Here is a 21,972-nt window from a genome sequence, read left to right as displayed (position 1 = left end):
TATGCACTACAAGAAATGGTAAAAGATGTTTTTCAGACTAAAAATAAGATATAAAATGGAAACTTGAACTACAGAAAGGGATAGAGAACTCTGGAAATAGTAAATATGTGGATAAATACACATTCTATATATAATTTTTTCTTAACTTTTTTAAAAGATATGATTGCTTAAAACAAAAATTATAGACATAATAGATCAACAAATTATGGTACACACACACAATGCAATACTACTTAATGATGAAGAACAATGATGAATCCATGAAACACTTCACAACGTGGATTAGTTTGGAGGGCATTATGCTGAGTCATCTTGGTCTTTTCTTTCTTTTTAATGACCGCTTGCTTTCTTCATGTATGATGTCCTTGATGTCAGAAAAGGAAAAAGACCAAGATGATGTCAGAGGAGACTCTGAAACTTGCTCTTGAATATTGAGCAGCTAAAGCAAAAGTCAGAAATAATGAAGTAAAAGAACTCAATGGAAGATTTCAAAGGGAAGCTCGAGAAGACAAACTAAAGTATTATAATGACATGTGCAAAGAGGTAGAGATAGAAAACCAAAAGGGAAGAACACACTCAGCGTTTCTCAAGCTGAAAGAACGGAAGAAAAAAATTCAAGCCTTGAATTGCAATAACGAAGGATTCTATGGGGGAAAATATTAAATGATACAGGAAGCATCAAAAGAAGATGAAAGGAATATACAGAGTCATTATACCAAAAAGAATTAGTTGACATTCAACCATTTCAAGAGGTAGCATACGATCAGGAACCGATGGTACTGAAGGAAGAAGTCCAAGCTGCACTGAACGCACTGGTGAAAAACAAGACTCCAGGAACTGATGGAATACCAACTGAGGTGTTTCGACAAACGGATGCAGTGCTGGAAGTGCTCAGTTGTCTGTGCCAAGAAATATGGAAGACAGCTTCCTGGCCAACTGGCTGGAAGAGATCCATATTTATGCCTATACCCAAGAAAGTTGATCCAACTGAATGTGGAAATTATAGAACAATATCATTAATATCACACGCAAGAAAAATTTTCCTGAATATCATTCAAAAGCAGCTGCAGCAGTATATCGACAGGGAACTGCCAGAAATTCAGGACAGATTCAGAAGAGGACATGGAACTAGGGACATCATTACTGATGTCAGGTGTTGGCTGAAAGCAGAGAATACCAGAAGGATGTTTACCTGTGTTTTATTGACTATGCAAAGGCATTCGACTGTGCAGATCATAACAAACTATGGGTAACACTGCGGAGAACGGGAATTCTAGAATGCTTAATTGTGCTCATGAGGAACATGTACATAGGTCAAGAGACAGTTGTTCAGACAGAACATGGGGATACTGAGTGGTTTAAAGTCAGGAAAAGTTTGCATCAGGGTCGAGTCCTTTCACCGTATGTATTCAATCTGTACGCTGAGAAAATCCAAGAAGCTGGACTATATGAAGAAGAATGGGGCATCAGGATTGGAGGAAGACTCTTTAACAATCTGCATTATGTAGATGACACAACCTTGGTTGCTGAAAGTGAAGAGGACTTAAAGCACTTATTAATGAAGATCAAAGACCACAGCCTACTGTATGGATTGCACCTCAACATAAAGAAAACAAAAATCCTCACAACTGGACCAATAAGCAACATTACGATAAATGGAGAAAAGATTGAAGTTGTCAAGGATTTCATTTTACTTAGATCCACAACTAACAGCGATGGAAGCAGCAGTCAAGAAATCAAAAGACGCCATCACACTGAGCAAATCTGCTGCAACGGACCTTTTTAAAGTGTTGAAAAGCAAAGATGTCACCTTGAAGACTAGGGTGTGCCTGACCCAAGCCGTGGTTTTTTCAATTGTATCACATGCATGTGAAAGCTGGATGATGAATAAGGAAGACTAAAGAAGAACTGATGCCTCTCAACTGTGGTGCTGGTGTAAGAATACTGAATATACCATGGACTGCCAAAAGAATGAACAAATGTGCCTTAGAAAAAGTACAACCAGAATGCTCCTTAGAAACAAGGATGACGAGAGCATGTCTTACATACTTTGGACATGTTGTCAGGAGGGATCAGTACCTGGAGAAAGACATCATGCTTGGTAAAGTACAGGGTCAGCGGAAAAAAGGAAGAGCCTCAAGGAGGTGGACTGACACAGTAGCTGCAACAATGGGCTCAAGCATAATGACGATTGTAAGGATGGCGCAGGACCGGGCAGTGTTTCATTCTGTGGTACACAGGGTTGTTACGAGGCAGAACTGACTCGATGGCACCTAACAACAACAACAACATGCTGAGTCAAACAAGTCAATCACAAAAGGGTAAACATTGTTTAAACCAAAAAAAAAAAAAAAACCAAACCCAGTGCTGTCGAGTTGATTCCGACTCATAGCGACCCTATAGAACAGAACAGAACTGCCCCATAGAGTTTCCAAGGAGCGCCTAGCGGATTCGAACTGCCGACCCTTGGGTTAGCAGCCGTAGCACTTAACCACTACGCCACCGGGGTTTCCAAACATTGTGTAAGACCACTATTATAAAAACCCAAGAAAAGGTTTACACACAGGAAAAAAAAATCTTTGATGGTTATGAGGGAGGCAGCAGATGGAGAGGGGAAATCACTAACTAGACAGTGGACAAGTGTTAACTTTGGTGAAGGGAAAGGTAACAATATAGGGAAAGTCAGCACACCTTGACCAAGGAAAAGCCATAATAGCTTCTTAGAAACATCCAAACACTTTGAAGGACTGAGTTACTGGGCCATGAGCTGGGGACCATGGTCTCAGCGGACATCTAGGTCAAATGGCATAACCTGGTTCATTAAAGAAAATTATCTACATCCTACTGTGGTGAGTAACATCTGGGGTCTTAAAGGCTTGCAAGCAGCCATCTAAGATCCATCTACTAGTCCCATCCCGTCCAGAGCAAATGAGAATGAAGAAATTCAAAGACAAAAGGAAAATATTAGTCCCAAGGACTAATGAACCACAGCCTCCACCCAGCCTGAGCCCAGAAGAACTAGATGGTGCCTGGCTTTGACGGGGATCACAGTAGAGGGTTCCAGACAGAGCAGGAGAAAAATGTAGAAAATTCAAATTCACAGAAAAAGAAAGGCCCAGACTTACTGGTATGACAGAAACTGGAGGAACCCCTGAGACTATGGCCCCCGGACACCCTGCTAACTCAGAAGTGAAGCCACTCCCGAAGTCCACCTCTCAGCCAAAGATTAGACAGGCCTATAAAACAAACAACAACACATGAGGAACATGTTTCTCAGTTCAATCAAGTATGTGAGACCAAATGGGCAACACCTGCTCAAAAACAAAGACGAGAAGGCAGGAAGGGACAGGAAACCTGGACAAATGGACATGGGGAACCCAGGGTGTAAAGGGAAAGGGGGAGAGTGCTGACACATTGCAGGGATTGTAACCAAAGTCACAAAACAATTTGTGTATAAATTTTTGAATGAAAAACTAATTTGTGCTCTAAACTCTCACCTGAAACATAATAAAAAAATTAAAAAAATGTTCTATTGTGCTTTAAGTGAAAGTTTACAAATCAAGTTGGACTCTCATACAAAAATTTATAAACACCTTGCTACATACTTCTAATTGCTCTCCCCCTAACGAGATGGCACGCTTCTTCCCTCCTCTTTCTTTTCAAATCCATCAGGCCAGCTTCTGGCCCTCTCTACCCTTTCATCTCCCCTTCAGACAGGAGATGCCAACATAGTCTCATGTGTCTACTTGATCCAAGAAGCTCGTTCTTCACCAGTTATCACTGTCTATCCCATAGTCTAGTCCAACCCATTTCTGAAGAGTTAGCTTTAGGAATGGTTCCTGTCTTGGGTTAACAGAAGGTCTGGGGACCATGACCTCTGGGGACATTCTAGTCTCAGTCAGACCACTAAGTCTGGTCTTTTTACAAGAATTTGGGGTCTGCATCCTAATGCTCTCCTGCTCCCTCAGGGGTTCTTTGTTGTTAAAACACAACAAAATTTTTTTAAATTACAGCTATATTTTTTAAAAATACTATAAGATTGCTAATGTATGTGGATGTATTTATTATACATGACAACTACAGCACAAAGAAGTGGGGGTGAATGGGAACCATACCATTGAAACGTTCTTACATTTTATGTGAAGTGATACAATATTAACTCTTAGTGAACTATGGTAAGTTAAGGATGTTTATTGTAATTTCTAGGGCAACCACTAAAATCTAATGCAAAGGAGTACAGCTAAAAAGCCAACAGAGAAATTAAAACAGAATACTAAAAAATATTCAATTGATCCAAAAGAACAAAGGAAAGGAACATGAGAGGAACCAAAAGCAGACAGCACACAGCCCTGTGGAAGAATCTGACAGTTCCTCAAAAAGTTACATATAAAATTACCATATGACCCCACAAATTCTATTTCTAGGTATACACTCAAAAGCACTGAAAATAAGGACTCCAACAGAATCTTACATACTAATGTTCATTTCAACATTGTTCACAATAGCCAAAAGGTGGAGACAATCAAAGTGTCCATTAATAGATGAATGAATAAACATAGTGTGATATATCCATATAATGGAATATTATTTGGCCACAAAAAAGAATGGTGTTCTAATATGTGTTACAACATGGATGAATCTTGAAAAATTATGTTAAGTGAAGTAAGACACAAAAAGACAATCACTGTTATGATTCCACTTATATAAAATATCTAGAATAGGCAAACTCATAGAGAAAGATTAGCGCCTACCAGAGGAATGGGGGCTTGGGGGAGTGCAGAGTTATTACTCAATAGGTACAGAGTTTGTTTGGGGTGATGAAAAGGCTTTGAAAATAGTGGTGATGGTTGCACAATATTGTGAATGTAATTAATGTCACTGAAGCATACACTTAAAAGTGGTTAAAACGGAAACTTTTGTGTTATATTTATTTCACAATAAAAAAAATATATATGTATTTAAAAGTGGACAGTACAAATAGATAATGAAGAGCAAAAAAACCCCATCAGTTTCTACTCATGGCAATCCCATGTGTGTCAAAGTAGAACTATACTCCATAGGGCTTTCAATGGCAGATTTTTCAGAAGTAGACTGCCAGGCCTTTTCTGAAGCACCTCTGAGTGTATTCGAACTGCCAACACTTCAGTTAGCAGCAAGCCTATTAATCATCGGTACTACCCAAGGACTACAAATTAATTGAATATTCCAATTAAAAGGCAGATTGTAAGACAAAAAAGACCTAACTAGATGCCGTCTACAAAAGATGAACTTTAAAGACACAAATAGATTTTTTTAAAAAAGGAGAAAAAAAGATACTATGTAAACAGTAAATATAAGAAAGCTGAAGTAGCTATATCAACATAAGACAAAATAAACTGCAAGACAGGTGGTAATACATAGATATAAGGACATTTCATAATGATATAAGGGTCAACACAATAATCATTAATGCATGTGTGCCTAATAACAGGCCTCCAAAATACATAAGGCAAAAACTGACAGAATTAAAGAAAGAAATAGACAAGTTCACAATCACAGCTGGAGATTTTAACACCTCTCTTTCAGTGAGTGACAAAATCAATATGAAAAAATCAGTAAAGATATAGAAAATCTGAACACCATCAATCCCACATTGACCTAACTGACATTTATAGAATACTACACCCAATACAGGGTTGCTATGAGTCAGAATCGACTCGATGGCAGTGGGCAGTGGTGGTGGTATACACCCAGTAACTGTAGAATACACTCTTTTTAAGTGTACATATATATTCTTCCAAGATAGAGCATATACTGGGCTACAGAAAACTGAGTAACAGGAAAGGTTCAATGGAAAGTCAGGTGGTTACAAGCTTCTAGAAGGCAGAAAAGGTGTTTTATTTCTCTAATAAAAATAGGGTTCTGTAAGTGTTTGTCGAATAAATAAAATGGAATGAGTGAAAAAAAAAAAAAACACATATATACCTAGGTAGAAGAGTGGGCATTGTGAATTTAACAATTTGGTGTTGCTGTTAGGTGCCATCGATTCTGACTCACAGTGACTCCATGTGACAGAGTAGAACTGTTCCTTAGGGTTTTCTTAGCTGTGATCTTTATGGGAGCAGATTGCCAGATTCTTCTCCAGTGGAGCTGCCAGATAGGTTCAAACTGCCAACCTTCTGGTTGGAGGCTGAATGCCTAACCACTGCACCACTAGGTTCCTTTAAAGAAAAAATACTTGACTGTATTGACTAGTTCACAGTCGAAGAAAAAGAACAAGAAGTTGAAGCTGATGACACAGAATTAGACTCATCTAGATGTCTATATTTCAAAATACTTAAAGCTGTGAGAACCGTAGGTTCCCCAAACTAGCACTAGGCATGAAGTTAAAAGAAAGGAGGTTTAGTAAGTGGGACAGACAAGGGTATGGAAAAGAAGAGGAAGACGTGGACTGAGAAAAACTTTGGTCATGAAAAGAGATCACTGGTAACCCTCAAGAGAAGCAAATCTTTGTGAAATGATGTATATGAGCCTGACCAGAAGAACCTCAAACAATGGAAGAGCTAGAAAGGTTGCAGGGGCAGCCTATGGTAGCTACACAGGCAGCAGAGATAAGAAAAGAGAAAGCATGGAAGCCATGAAGTAGAATCAAAAGAAAGCATTTTTGTGTTTTCTGTTTTAAACTTGAAGCCCTGGTGGTGTAGTGGTTAGCAGCTTGGCTGCTAACCAAAAGGTCAGCAGTTTGAATCCACCAGCCGCTCCCTGGAAACACTATGGGGGAGTTCTATTATGTTCTGTAGGGTCACTATTAGTCGGAATCAACTCGACAGCAATGGGTTTGGTTTTTTTGTTTTGTTTTGTTTTAAACTTGGGAAGATCTGAACATATAAACAGAAAGAAAGAGATCCACTAATACGCAAAGGCATTCAACTGTGTGGATCATAATAAATGATGGATAACATTGTGAAGAACGGGAATTCCAGAACACTTAATTGTGCTCATGAAGAACCTGTACAGAGACCAAGAGGCAGTTGTTCGAACAGAACAAGAGGATACTGCGTAAAGTCAAGAAAGGTATGTGTCAGGGTTGTATCCTTTCACCATACTTATTCACTCTTCATGCTGAGCAAATAATCCAAGAAGCTGCACTATATGAAGAACGTGGCATCAGGATTGGAGGAAGACTCCTAACAACCTGCATTATACAGATGACAAAACCTTTCTTGCTGAAAGTAAAGAGGATTTGAAGCACTTACTGATGGAAGGTCAAAGATTACAGCCTTCAGTATGGATTATACCTCAACATAAAGAAAACAAAAATCCTCACAACTGGACCAATAAGCAACATCATGATAAACAGGGAAAAGATTGAGGTTGTCAAGGATTTCAGTTTACTTGGATCTACAATTAACACCCACGGAAGCAGCAGTCAAGAAACCAAAAGATGCGTTGCTTTGGTAAAAATCTGCTGCAAAAGACCTCTTTAAAGTATTGGAAAAAAAAACACGTCACCTTGAAGACTAAGGTGGCCCTGACCCAAGCCATGGTGCTTTCAATTGCCTCATATGCAATAAAAAGCTGGACGATGAATAAGGAAGACTGAAGTAGAGCTGACACCTTTGAATTGTGATGCTGGGGGAGAATATTGAATATACCATGGACTGCCAAAAGAATGAACAAATCTGTCTTGGAAGAAGTCCAACCAGAATGCTCCTTTGAAGCAAGTATGTCAGACTATGCCTGACATACTTTGGACATGTTATCCAGGAGGGGTCGGTCCCTGGAGAAGGACATCATGCTTGGTAAAGTACAGGGTCACTGAAAAAGAGGAAGACCCTTAACATGATGGGGTGACACAATGGCTGCAACAATTGGCTCAAGCATAGCAACGATCGTGAAGATGCTTGGGACCTGGCGGTGTTTCATTCTGTTGTACGTGGGGGGTCACTCTGAGTCGGAACCAACTAGACAGCACCTAACGACAACAATCTTGATGCTAGAGAGAAGGAAAGTATAGAAGCCAAGTCCCAGCAAAGGAAAGAAAGAGTGGACTGAAGAGGTATCGTTTCAAAGAAAGGCATAGATGCCTTCTCTGAGGTTCAGTGGAAAGAGACTAGCATGGATGCAGGCACACAGAGATTTACTGCAGTGAAGAAAAAAGGTGAGGCTGCTCTTGAGACATGGCTTCATCTTCTCAACCTGCTGAGCATGACCACTCATCTGATGCTTCCTGCTCTGCTGAGTAAGATTAACACTTCTCTGATCAACAGTCATGTTTAAAAGATTAACTGAAGAGCAATTACACACACAAATAAATCTACAAGGTAACCAAGAAGTTACCAACGTTTCAAATGTAGTGTTTATGGGCAAATGTCACACTCCTTGGATCAACTCTAGGCTTAGAGGTTGCTTTAAGACTGCGGCTGTGACAAAGGCCCATTTGCTCTTCCCCGCCTCTGGCACTGCATGTTCAAACGCAGAGGTAAGGTCTAACAGCCAGGAGAGACAGGCTTCCGATAGATGCAAAGCCTTTCTATCTTTACTTGTCTGGCTAATAGGTTTGAGAGTGAGAAGTATGTGAAGAAACTGATTTGAAATCTAGCTCCCTTTTGGTGTCCTTATCAAAGGTTTCTATCACTTTATTCTCCCTCAGTTACAATTCGCAAGCAGCAGTTCTCAATATTCAATGTGATCTGAGAATCTTCACTGCTGTCCCATAAGATTTTACTCCATCCAGAAAAGTCCCAGGCTTCTTAAGTATCAAAATCTACTTCACGTGTATCATGTTCTCAACAATCAAACAGAGAACTCCCCACAAAACTGCTTAGTATCACTTAAGCACACATTTTATACTTTTGATCCTCCTTGTTGGTATAGTGACAGTCCTTTCCTAGGCAGTAAAACAATCTCTTAGGTCAGTAATAAAAATAGGAGATCAGTTGCAAAAAATGTCATATGCCTGTGTGTATGTGAGCATATACTCATCCACCAGTGGTGAATGAAAGAATTATTTTTACAATTTTTACGTATGAAATATTTAACAATATTGTACTTCTACTGTGAATATTTCATATTTACAGAATGACATAAAATAGGTGGGAGTCATTAAAAACTATGAGTGGTTGAATTTTAAGTAAGAAATTTATAGACCTTGTTTAACTTCTAGGAATCTAATTTACATCAAATCTACTATATTTTGCCTTGTGTTCTGTTGTGGCCATTTTTTGGTACTTTCTTTTCTAATTTCTATTAAATGTTTCACATTTCCAAATAAATTGCTAATTTAGAGACTGCTATGAAAAAGTAAATTTTGTTTTTTTATGAAAAAGTCATGTTAAAAAAAAAGGAAGAACAGATATTTGGCATTATATTAAATTACACTGTTATACTTATTGATTAGAAGCCCTGGTGGTGCAGTGGTTAAAGAACTTGGCTACTAATCAAAAGGTCTGTGGGTCGAACCAAACAGCTTTTCCACTAGAGAAAGATGTGGCAGTCTGCTTCCATAAAGACTTACAGCTTTGGAAACCCTACAGGGCAGTTCTACTTTGTCTTACAGGGTTGCTAAGAGTTGGAATCTACTGACAACGGTGTTTTTTGTTTTTTTTTTTAAGTACTTATCCAAAAGGGTTGAGGCCAAAGAATCTGCTTGCTTATTTAAAATGCAAACATTACCTCAGTCATGCGAATAGCCCCAAACTCGCACAGCCGCTGCCTCTGCAACTCACCCACCAGCAGTAGCATTACATCATATGACATTAAGGAACAATAGTGAACTCTGTGTATTACTGGAATATACTGTTTTCAAAGAATAAACTGTCATTAAGTTGAATAAAAGCTTTCTGAAATCAAACCTGGTGGGTACAACCTTCACTGTGTGGCCCTTTTTACAACTTTGAGAAATAGCCTCATCCTGAAAGCAGTAAAGGGGGAAAAAAGAGATTAGAGTACAAAGGCGACAATGATGAGTGGCCCCCTCAGCGGTCCAGCAGGCAGATGGCAGGGCTTTAAATTACCAGGCAGAACAATGTCAAAGCAGGAGGTTTTGCAACTAAGGCTGCACCTTAAAACCCAAACAACCTCACACCCACCACCCATTTCCTACTAAAATCTGGTGATTACTATAATGGGCTTTGCTAGAACTGGAAACTGAATCTATTCTACGTGCAGAATGGTTCAAACTAGATGTTCTGATGCATCTTGAGATGGGCCATCACTTATAGCCATGTGACCTTAGGCGATTAATTTTAGCTCTCCGAGCCTCAATGTTTTCATCTGAAAAATGGAAAGAATAGTGATTTCTCCACTTTCCTTAGACACACCCCAAATCACATTACTATAACCTGCTTCTCACCAGCTTTCCTCCCTCTGGCACCTTTTCTCAGTGCTCTTAGCAAAGAAGTAGGAAAACAAAGCCAAGGCAACAGAGCTCACTGGTGGCAAAGTCACAATTAAAACCCAGACGTCGATGCAATCAAGTCCAGTATTCTTTTAGCTGTATCACATTAATTATTCACTTTTTGGGTTCCCAGTGATGATTTTAAACCTGAGAACACCAAGCCTTCTCCCAGATGCTTCCCCTATTAATCAGTTTATCATAAAATATGAGTTATCTCAAATACCTAAAAAGGAAAAACTAAAATTAGAAAATTATTAAATACACTCAAAGGTCGTTTTGTTGTTGTTTAAGTATTTCCTTAAAATGGGGTAAGACTTGGTCACATAGGCTTCACTCTGGACCAGAAGATAGTTTGGGGGGAGAGATGATAGAGTTAACAGGAAGTAGAAGCATGGAAATGGAGTCCCTGGGTAGGGCCAATAGTTAAGCACTGAATTACTAGGAGAAAGTTGGAGGATGAAACCCACCCAGAGACGCCTCAGAAGACAGGCTTGGTGATTTGCCTCCGAAAGGTCACAGCCTTGAAAACCCCATGGTGCATGAGTTGGAATCGACTCAACAACAACAAAATAGTACGAAAGCTGTGACTGTTGGACAGAAGTACCAGCAATTCCAGAAGAGATGGGGTACAGAATAAGGGTACAACCTCCAACTTTCTAAGGGTAAAAGCTAAGTCTTTTAGTCTGATTGTACTATGCTTAAAACAAGGATATGTGGAGATGGAAATTTCATTAAGTTGGCTTCGATGGAGTATCACATTATTCTTCAAAATAATAAAACTAATAAGAAGATGGGTAATAGGATATAACGTATTGTTTCATGTAAGAGCCAGAGAGGTTACCAAAGTCAAACCCTGAAGCCCATGGGGAACAGATCGAAAGCTTGTATTTCTTCATCTGTAAAACAGATAAGTATCGGGAAAAATGAGATGATGTATGGATCATATATAAAGGACCATTTGTTTATAGTGTAGAATAGTCTAACTAGTATAGGATTTGAAGTCAGGAAAGAAGGTTCAAGCTCAACCTTTCTATCTGCCAGCTGTCTGATACTGCACAAATCATTCAAACATATTTAATAATGTAAGAATTAAGGGGATGATATGTGTATATGGTGGGGGTACTTTTTCATACAAATAGTTATATAAACGTAGGATGTTTTATATTATGCCAGGTTAAGTAAATCCAAGGCCTTATATCCATTTATATTTCCTAATCTTGAAGGGGAGCTCTAGTGGCAGAGCTCTGCCCTACAGGGTTGCTATTAGTCAGAACCGACTCGACAGCAACTTTGTCTTTAATATCGGTGGGGAGGTGACAGAGAGAGCAACATTTGCTATAGCAGAAACCTCGTTCAGTTAATAGAAAATCATCTCTACTACTGAACAGAAATATGAAAATAATAAAGTTATGGCCTTCATATTAAACAGTAACTACTCAAAAAAAAATTTTTTTTTTTTTTTTACCTCAATATAGGAAACCCTGGTGGTGTAGTGGTTAAGAACTACAGCTGCTAACCAAAAGGTCAGCACTTTGAATCCATGAGGTGCTCCTTGGAAACCCTATGGGGCAGTTCTACTCTGTTCTATAGGGTTGCTATGAGTCGGAATCAACTCGTTGGCAATGGGTTTGTTTTTTTGGGTTTATCTCAATATAAGCTAATCAGGTGGGCTGATAGTTTGTACCAAACCAGACACATTCCCCTCATTCAACACAGTTGCCAGGATTAATTACAATTTCATCAGCGGTCATGGAGATTTTCTCTATGAATCTGAATTAGTCAACCTATTTTTTTTTTTCTTTTTGTATAGTCCAGATCATGGACAAGAATGACATTCCTTTCATGGATAAAGGTAAGGGCCAACTCTGACACTCATTTGTTCACTCAGTCCCTGCTTTTGTATCAGGCTTTATTCCAAGTGCTTGGGATTCAACAGGGAACGAAACACATAAAGTTCCTGCCATCATGGAGCTCACAGTCTAGCAGAGAAATACAGACTGTATACATATAACCTAGTCAGTAGGCCAGTGATGATTAAGTGCTAGAAAGAAAAATAGGCAGGGAAAAGGGTTGCAATTTTAAATAGGGTAGTCAAAGAAGGCTTCACTGAAAAGATGCCAAATACCTAAAGGAGATGAGAGAGTAAGGCACATGGATATCTGGGGAGAGGGTAGTGGGGCTATGCAAAATCTCCAGTTCACATAAGGCAAAATGCAACCCCTTACCTTTCAAAAGTGGCTGGAAGGTTGGAATCTCTTGCAACTTGATGACATCTGGATCGTTGCTGACGTTCCGTGACGCCTGGGAGCCCTGAGCTACGACCACAATATCATCCATCTTGGCTCTATGCTTAGCTGGAGAAGGGGTCACTGAAAATAAAGTTACACTGCTCAGGAGTTGCATGTTAGTTAGCCACCTCTGCCTCGCAAAAATGTTTTCAGTGTAGTCATTAAAAAGAATATTTTTACACAACAAAATGCAAGACATAGTTATCCGGCAGCAGGGGCTGGAGAGGATGAATTATGGGGTACTTCTACTTTCTATAGTATTAAAAAAAACCTCAAACATCACAGGAACATAAAGCATGTACTGCTTTGGCAATTAAAAATATTTTATTATTCAGCCCATAAAAGTCTAACCATGTTGTGTTTTTAATTTTTACTTCATTGATTCTCCAGACATTTGTCTCATTTTACCAATAAGGAGATGAAGGTATAAAAGTTGGCTGACTTGCCCAAGGTCAACAGTGCTGGAAACAGACTTAGGAAAGGCCCATCCCTGTGATGTTGGAGTTGCAAAGCTGTCTATCCACACTACCACAGGCCAGGTATGTCTAATAGATCCTAACCAAAATTCAAAAACCAAACCTGTTGCCACCGAATTGATTCCGTCTGATAATAACCCTGTAGGACAGAGTAGAACTGCCCCATAGGATCACCAGGGAGCGGCTGATGGATTCGAACTGCTGACTTCTGGTTACCAGCTGAGCTCTTAACCACTGTGCCACCAGGGCTCCAATAGATTCTAGTCATGGGAAAAACCCCTGCTACTCAATCCCAGGTGATGAGTCCATTCCTGAGACTTCAGCCCTCTCACTCTCAAAGTTAGAGACATTAGGCCAAGAAGGGCAGAAATAACCACTAGGTCCATTCTAGGCCGAGACAAAATCCAGAAATTTGGAGAACTGCTGGAGAAGCTGGTCAATTTCAGGTCCCGAGAGAGACTGTAGGAGCCCTGCTGGCACAGTGGTGGAAGCGCTCTGCTGCTAACTGAAAGGTCAGCAGATGGAATAGAACAGCCGCTCTGCTGGAGAAAGATGTGGCAGTCTGCTTCTGTAAAGCCTTGGAAACCCTACGGAGCAGCTCTACTCTGTCCTACAGGGTTGCTATGAGTCTAAATTGACTCGGCGGCCAACTGATTTGAGAGATTGTAATCCATTTGGAGGAAAATGATTCAAACTATAAACGACCCCTGAGAACAAGCATCCTCCTTTTCCCAAATATCTCCCTGATCAGGACAAGAATGAACCTATAAAGCATATTATACTCTAGAAGTTAGTGTTCTCAGGCTCCTCACAGTCATGCCTCAAAGATCCATCCAGAGAGATCACAGAACTGCCCCGCCTCCTGGAGGCTAAGGTCTCCTGTGGCTTAGCATTCACTCTTTCAGAGTCTCTGATATTTTCACTGTTCTCCAAGAAAGACTGATTAATCTCTTCGGGTAATTTACTAAATGTTCTACAAAATCCATGCCAGAAATCTTCCTGAGACAAATTAAGTCTGATTCCCTTTCCCCAGACCAGAGGAATGCTGACTTTAGTTTTTAGCCCCTACCTTTTCGCTATAATGGGGTTACTGTGTGGGTTAAATGTAAATGTATGTAAAGCACCTGGCACAGGAAAATAGGCAAATTCTAACATCCAGAATGAACCTGTACTGTTGGTTGCTGGGAGAGCAAACATATTAAAAAAGACACCACACCTCTTTCCCAAAACATGCTTCTGGCCTGACACAGAGACAAGAAAGCAAGAGGTAGCAATGATTACTGTATTTGTTGTAACAGAAGAATGCAGCAAAGCTAGTAGATGCTGCTCACCATTAAAGGATGTTCCAGTTTAGCCCCCAGACCAGAATGCAGGTCTGAACTAATCCTGAGGAATACCCTTCAGTATGGAAGTCCCTAGATCTTCTAACTTCTACATTTCTGATTTTTAAGAACGGAACAGTTCAATGACAAGGGATACTTTTTAGGCCATATTTAGCCCAATTTGCATTAGTAACCCCAGTTGTTGTCCAGTTGTTCACAGATTTGCAGGTAACCAAAAAAAAAAAAAAAAAGGGCAAATGGTCCTCAACTAAGCATCAGCTGTTTTATTTACTCAGCACACAATATGTTCCAGGCACAATAATTCTCTCCACCTCAAATACTGAGAAAAACCTAAAGAATAATGTACAGGACAGAATACAGGAAAACACCAGAGCTTGCCAGCTGGGTCGTAGAAAGAAGGCCAATATACCTTCTGAAGGGAAAATTCAGTTTCTGGGGACGAATGCACCCTCTACCCAAGGGTTCAAACTGGTTATACACCAAACACACACCCCTTCTCAAAAGGAACCTCTAAGACCCGTTTTTAAGAAGCCTGTTCTTACAGAGCCTGCTACGATCCATCCACTACATGAGCCAAATATCAGTATGTCAGTTAAAAAAAAAAAAAACCCGTTGCCGACTCATGACGATCCTACAGGACAGAGTAGAACTGACCCATAGGGTTTCCAAAGAACGGCTGGTGGATTCGAATCGCCGACCTTATCGGAGCTCTTAACCACTGCCAAAAACTAATGAGGTCCGTCTTTCAAAGATTTTTTTTTTTTTTTTCAAAGATTGGGCTGTAGCTGGGAGAAACAAACAATGGGCATGTGCGCCCACACTGGCTCAGCCTGCAGCCAAAGGCACTCACTGCCATGAGGCGCATCAACCCTAGGATAGACGGCGGCTTTTTTTTTTTTTTTTAAAGAAGAAAAAGAATGATGAGGGGTTTCTGTGCGTTCCGGTCCACCGCTCCCAGGCCCCAGAAGGCTGGGTGGCAGTCCGCTCCACAAGCAGACAGGGCCGGCTGACGGAGGGTGGGAGGTTAGGACACCGACCTGAGGAGTTCAGATCGTTGGGTCTGCTCTCGGCCTCGGAGCTCTGCTCACTGCCCATGGTGCCGGCAGCGGTGGCAACGGAGGAAAGGCGGGGCGGGCGGTCACCGCTCTGGCTGCGGGGCGACAGGGCAGGGGCCGGGGACCGAGACGGGGAGGCTGGGCAGTGTTGGCGCCGCGGCAGGGACAGTGTGTGAGCGCGACGCGTCCAGCCCACGCACGGGCGCGGGCGGCGGCGGCGGGGGGATGGGGAGGCCCTAAACGGGAACCGACGTGCCAGGAGGTACGGCAGTTACATGCTTCACCCACTCCCTCTCATGAGGAACCGGACGGGAGGAGGAGGGGGACGCCCGCCTACGGCCGCGCCTGCGGCCAGCGGGCGGCGCCGCTTTCACTCACTCGCTCTGCTCCGCTAGCTGCTCCTTCCGGGACGCGGATTGGTGGCGCCAGCTACGCGCGGCCGTCAGTTCCGGGTTAGAAGGCCCCGCCCCCGGCCCGGGGGCGGGGTGGGAACTCTCGCGCCGGCGGCTAAGGCGACGCTGCCTTAAAGAGCTCGACGGTCTGAAAGTGGAAGCCGTCGCAAAGGGTACGCCCTTTCCTATGGCAATGATGGGTCACTTTAAGCACCATCCATGTATTAGGCGCTTTATTCCTATCGTGGCAACTTCGCAAAGTTTTACGAATGGGAAACCAGGGTCCGGAGAAGTGCTAGATAGACGGATGATTCGAATCCCCAACTGTCCGGATGGAGAGCCCTTGTTTAAATTCCAAAAGCCGGGAGTATGGTAGGGAATGACCATACAAAAAATGCTAGGAGATGGAGGAGGAAGGAGCTGGAAATGAGAGAAGAATGAAGAAGTAGAGGAGAGAATCCCGATTCACGTGTTAGGGTGTGTCTGTGCATCTTCAAGGAAAAGTAAATGCTCCTGTAGTAGATTCTAGGCACTTTCGGAGGACCTTTGCAATTACTAACAAGCTACTCTGAAACTGAAAGACCAAGAAGGAGTACAAGTAATGCTAGAATGAAACTGCCAGTTTGAGTGGGTCAAGACGGACGTCTAGTAATGGAATGCCATCAAGGCGTTGGCTGGCTCTGGAGTTCTTAGAACTTTGCAACTTATATTATTTGCTTCGTGAAATGTCAAGCATACTCTGAGAAATGCATATACGGTTGCAGCAGTACACACAGTCTAATGCCAGAATTTCAAGCTGTATTCAGAAGAGGCTGTGATATGAGGGGTATCATTACTGATGTCAGATGAATCTTGGTTGAAACCAGAGAACAGCAGAAAGGTGCATAGCTGTGTTTTATTGACTATGCAAAGGCATTAGACTGTGTGGAAAATAACAAATTATGGCTAACATTGCCAAGAACGAGCCTGTAAATAGACGAAGAAGCAGTTGTTCGAATAGAATAAGGAGATACTGCATGGTTTAAAACCAGGAAAAGTGTGCTCCAGGGTTGTATCCTTTCACCATACTTATTCAATCTGTATGCTGAGCAAATAATACAAGAAGCTGGACTATATGAAGAAAAACTTGGCATCAGGATTGGAGGAAGACTCATTAACAACCTGTGTTATGCAGATGACACAACCTTGCTTGCTGTAAGTGAAGAGGACTTGAAAGTACTTACTGATGAAGATCAAAGATCACAGCCTTCAGTATGGATTGCACCTCAACATAAAGGAAACAAAAATCCTCGCAACTGGGCCAATAAGCAACATCATGATAAACAGAGAAGAGATAGAAGTTGTCAAAGATTTCCTTTTACTGGGATCCATAGTCAATGCCCATGGAAACAGCAGTCAAGAAATCAAACATCATATTGCCTTGGTAAATTTGCAGCAAAAGACCCCTTTAAAGTGTTAAAAGGCAAAGATGTCGCTTTAAAGACTGAGGTGTACCTGACCTAAGCCAGGTATTTTCAGCTGCTTCATATGTGTATGAAAGCTGGACAGTGAATAAGGAAAACTGAATAAGAATTGATGTCTTTGAATTATGGTATTGGCAAAGAATACCATGGACTCCCAGAAGAACGAACAAAATCTGTCTTGGAAGAAGTACAGCCAGAATGCTTTTTAGAAGTGAGAATGGCAAGATTTAGTCTCAGGCACTTTGGTCATGTTATCAGGAGGGACCAGTCCCTGGAGAAGGGCATCATGCATGGTAAGATACATGTTAGCAAAAAAGAGGAAGACCCTCAACGAGATGGAGTAACACAGTGGCTGCAACAGTGGGCTCAAAGCAATAATGGTAGGGATTGTGCAAGGCTGGGCAGTGTTTCGTTCTGTTGTGCATAGGGTCACTATGAGTTGAAACAGACTCAGGCACCTAATCACAACAACATACATATATATATGTCAAAAAGAAAATCTTGTACTCTGTTAGGAGTGAAAGGAAAGGAGTTTTATTGAGGAATAATATAGCTTGAGATGGGCAGCCCTAAGTAAAAATACAAAGCACTCCACTGCTTGTATCCAGTTAGAAGTTTTTATGCATAGAGAACAAAGGAAAGGTAAGGAGTTAACGATGTCCATCGTGATTCAGCTTCAGTTTTGAAGTCCTTTTAAATGTAAACATCAGTCATTTGGCTAGGGGTGAGTGAGTTTCACTCCCTAGGTGAGTGGTGCCAGCTGATTTGGCTTTACACGTTCTTCCTTCCGAGGAACAAATTGTTTACATCCTGACCTTTTGCATCCTGGGAATGTATGTTGATCCTGCCATTCCTGTCCTGAGATGAGTGCCTGTATGTTTGAAAATTTCCATCTGCGTATATACATATATATATATATATACACACATCAGAAGGAGTGTAAGGAGTAATTTTTAAAGTAACTTTCAGTACTATATGATAGACATTTTCTCTGTTTTACCTTATTTAATTTTCACAACTATGCTGAGGCCCATAAATGGGTAACTTCCTCATAGTCACCAGATAGAAAATGGTGAAACTAGAATTTAGGACTGTCTTTTCAAACCTGGTGCTCTTTACTCAACATTACAGAACAGTGAGGAAAATGTAAATGAAAGTAAATTCAAGGTTCTATAGGATTATGTAGAACCAAACACTGCCTGAGGGATCAGACTAGGCTGCTAAGGTGATTTGTGACTATAGTCTTGAGGTTTACATAAACCACCAGGCTGATGGGACTAAAAGCCTTCTAAGCCGTAAGCCCTTGGCTCCCCGACTAGATCTACCACCTTGGCAGAGTGGGAGAGAGAGGATGTAAAAAGGGAGGAGAATAACTCGTATTCTAGCTCTCGTACTACATCTTCCACATAAAGTATGTCGTGTTCCATACTCTGACTTATACTGATGGGATAGTGTTTTTTTTTTTTAGTATGAACATTTCATTTGAAAGGGATATTCTGTCCATCAACTGATGAATAGAGAAATAAATGTGATACAACCATATAATAGAATATTATTTAACAACAACAATAAAAAAGGAATGAAGTAGTGATACATGCTACAGCATGGATGAACCTTAAAAACATGGCGCCTCAGAAAACAAGCCTGGCAATCTGCTTCTGAAAGGTCACAGCCTAGAAAACCCTGTGGGGCAGTTCTCTGCACACATGGCTTTGCCAGGAGTTGGAATCAACTCGACAGCAACTAACAACAAGACTTGATGATGGTGGTGATGGGGGTGTTGGAGGAGAAATGGGGAGTTACTGCTAGTGAGTACATGGTCTCTTTTTTGGGGTGATGAAAATATTCTAAAATTGTGATTATGGTCACAAAACTGTGAATGTAGTAAAAACAATTGCATTGTGCACTTTAAATGGGTGAATTGTATGGTAAGTGAACTATATCTCAATAAAGCTGTTATTCAAAACAAGAATATTCTGGGTATAAAATGCCCTTATTTTTTGACTCAACATCTATTGGGAGTCTATAATATACCAGGCACTTGAATGAGGCTAGGGTTAAACCATTGAATAAGACCTAGTCCCTTCCTTTAGGAAGCTTACAGTCTGGTGGCAAGAAAATTAAACAGGCATTTATAATACAAGGATTCTGCCGGGGACGAAGGGGTTAGAGGTAGGAGAAGTCTGAGAATTGCTGCCTTTTATCACCCTTAAAATCTCTTCCACATGAGCAGCAATCTGTGTGGCCTATTTTGCAATAAATAACAATTGAACAGACTTCAAATTTACAAAGCACTTTCATGTATATTGAACCTGTACAACCGACCTATAAAGTAGATAGCGCTTTCCTAATTTACAGAGAGGTATGGTTCATTTATGGTCACAGAGCTAATGAGTGGTAAAACCAGGGCTCAATTTTTCTAAAACTTATGAGGACCCTATCCACTCCAAACTGGCTCCTCTTCCCATGTTCTTCATCATATTGCCTAGCATTCCCATCCATCCAGTCTCCAAAGCCAGAAATCTGCCCACCCTCACCCCAGATCCCACCAATCACCAGGTCCTGGAGAACCTCTCCCCTTAATCTCTTCTACCTCCATGTCCAAATCAGGACCTCGTTACTTCTTTCATTTCTTGGACCTCAGAGGCCTCCAGCTTCACCTCATTCAACCCATCCTCCACCTTGCTGGCAGAGGATTTTCTAGAATACTAATCGGATCTCTGGACCTGTCACTGCCCTCCTAAAAACTTCTAATAATGTCCATGATTTGGGGGTAAATTTTAGGAAGTGGTTCTGGGTGTGGTTTAGCATACAAGAAGCTTCTTGCTTGGACCCAGCCTCTTGGTGCCAGACAGATGAAATTGTCTGTCGGGCCATGCTGTTTATTCTGTCTGAAACATTCAGCCTTTTCCTGCTCCATCTGGCTAACCAGGCTTCATCCTTCAAGATTTAGCTTACATACTTCCTTCCGGAACCTTTTTCAAACCCCACAGTTCAATTTAGATGCCCCTTCTCTGAGCTTCCTTAGCATGTTCTATCATGACATTTATTCTTTGCGCAACCATTCATTTACTTGTCTGTCTCCCCCACCTAACTCTAAGTATATTGAAGGTAGATCATATGTCTTACTGGTCTTTAACTTCCCTAAACGAGTGCATAACACATGTTTTCTGAATTAAAAAAAAAAAATTTTTTACTTGCCTCTGCATTCTTTTTTTTTTTTTTCTGCATAGATGGGACCTCTAACTCTGAGAAGATCAAGAATGTCTTTAGGCAATTAGATAATGATGGACAAGATTTCTAGTTTTAACACTTGGTTCATGTCAACAGAAAAACATTAATCATTATTTTCACCACTGTCATCAAAAAAAAAAAAAATCAATGATAATCAGGTTCATTGCATCACAACAGTAAATCTGAAGTTCCTAAGTGGAGACAAGTCTACTTTGTGTCCAGCTCTGGACTACCTGGTATAGGGGCTTCTCTATACCTTGGACCCTCAAGTGTATCGTGTGCAGTGATAAAAGGCACATGTACATCAGTCTCTTGAATGGGAAATCTCTACAATGGGAAATCACTCTGGAGCTTCCTTTTCTTGGTAAACCTTTGAAACCAAGCTCTTGCAACATTATTGTAATGCAAGAGTAGGTCATTCTCTGGATATAGCTAATAGGGTTACTTTCAAATTATGGACAATTGTTTGCAGGCCTTCTCTGTCAACATTTGCCTCCTGTAGCTATTGATTAAAAGTGCGTAGGGTGTAGCTTGGCTGTAACAGGCCTAGAATAATAACACACAATTTCACAGTGCTTTAGGCTTGAAAGCTTTGTCACACCAACTAAACCAGGAACCAGTTGCCCATTGAGTCATCCTACATGACAAGTTGTGTCAGTGGTTTAGTAAGATGGCATTTGTGTGTATATGGGGAGGAAGGAGCCCTGTGGCACAATGATTAAGAGCTCCACTGCTAACGGAAAGGTCAGCAGTTGGAATCCACCAGCTGCTCTGCAATGGGGAAAGACATGGCAGTCAGCTTCCTAAAATTTGCAGCCTTGGAAACCCTATGGGTCAGTTCTGCTCTGTACTATAGGGTCACCTATGAGTAGGGATCAGCTTGACAGCAATGGGGGAAGAGGGGGAAATTAGTAATTTACAAACCCACTTCTACTACCTAGGTGCCCAGTGTAGTTCTTGTGCATTCATTCGATCAACAAATACCTTTTAGTTAAATGTTTACTGGGCACCCACTATGTACCAAGCACTGTGCCTTAAAGCATCAGAGATATGATTTTAATAACTATAACAGACCTCATTGTTTTCATCATTATTATGCATACCTACAATAAATCCTGTAGAATTCCACATGACTTCCTTGAGACTTGATTTGCACGTATAAATTGCCAACCCTAATTGAGGACCCTTCATGCTTCCAATTTATCCAAACAGGAATCCTAAGTCTCATAAATATGCCCCAAATAGAATGCACGATAAACTCATGAACATCAAGAAAATGCTCTCAGTGGTTGTCTCTGGGGAAGGGAACTAGAGACTAGGACCCAGGAGTGGGAGGCCGATTT

The 21,972-nt window shown here is 41.1% G+C and overlaps 1 protein-coding gene across 2 annotated transcripts in view; it reads right to left on the bottom strand.

Annotated features, from left to right (window-relative positions):
• The window catches only part of BORCS5 (BLOC-1 related complex subunit 5), a 91,650-nt gene extending 75,675 nt beyond the window's left edge, over positions 1–15,975 (bottom strand). Inside the window, exons 1-2 of one of the 2 annotated variants that reach the window (XM_049882512.1) lie at positions 15,919–15,975; positions 12,604–12,747 (exon numbers count right to left, since the gene is read on the bottom strand). In XM_049882512.1, coding sequence (XP_049738469.1) covers positions 12,604–12,747; position 15,919 — 145 coding nt within the window. In that variant the 5' untranslated portion in view covers positions 15,920–15,975. Of the gene's footprint in view, positions 1–12,603; positions 12,748–15,522; positions 15,888–15,918 lie in introns of those variants that run through there. The other variant, XM_049882511.1, reaches the window with a different exon arrangement.
• Positions 15,976–21,972: the final 5,997 nt, after the last annotated feature.

This window comes from Elephas maximus, chromosome 4, assembly GCF_024166365.1.
Source record: "Elephas maximus indicus isolate mEleMax1 chromosome 4, mEleMax1 primary haplotype, whole genome shotgun sequence".
Lineage (NCBI taxonomy): Eukaryota > Metazoa > Chordata > Mammalia > Proboscidea > Elephantidae > Elephas > Elephas maximus.
This window is presented reverse-complemented; position numbering and strand designations above follow the sequence as displayed.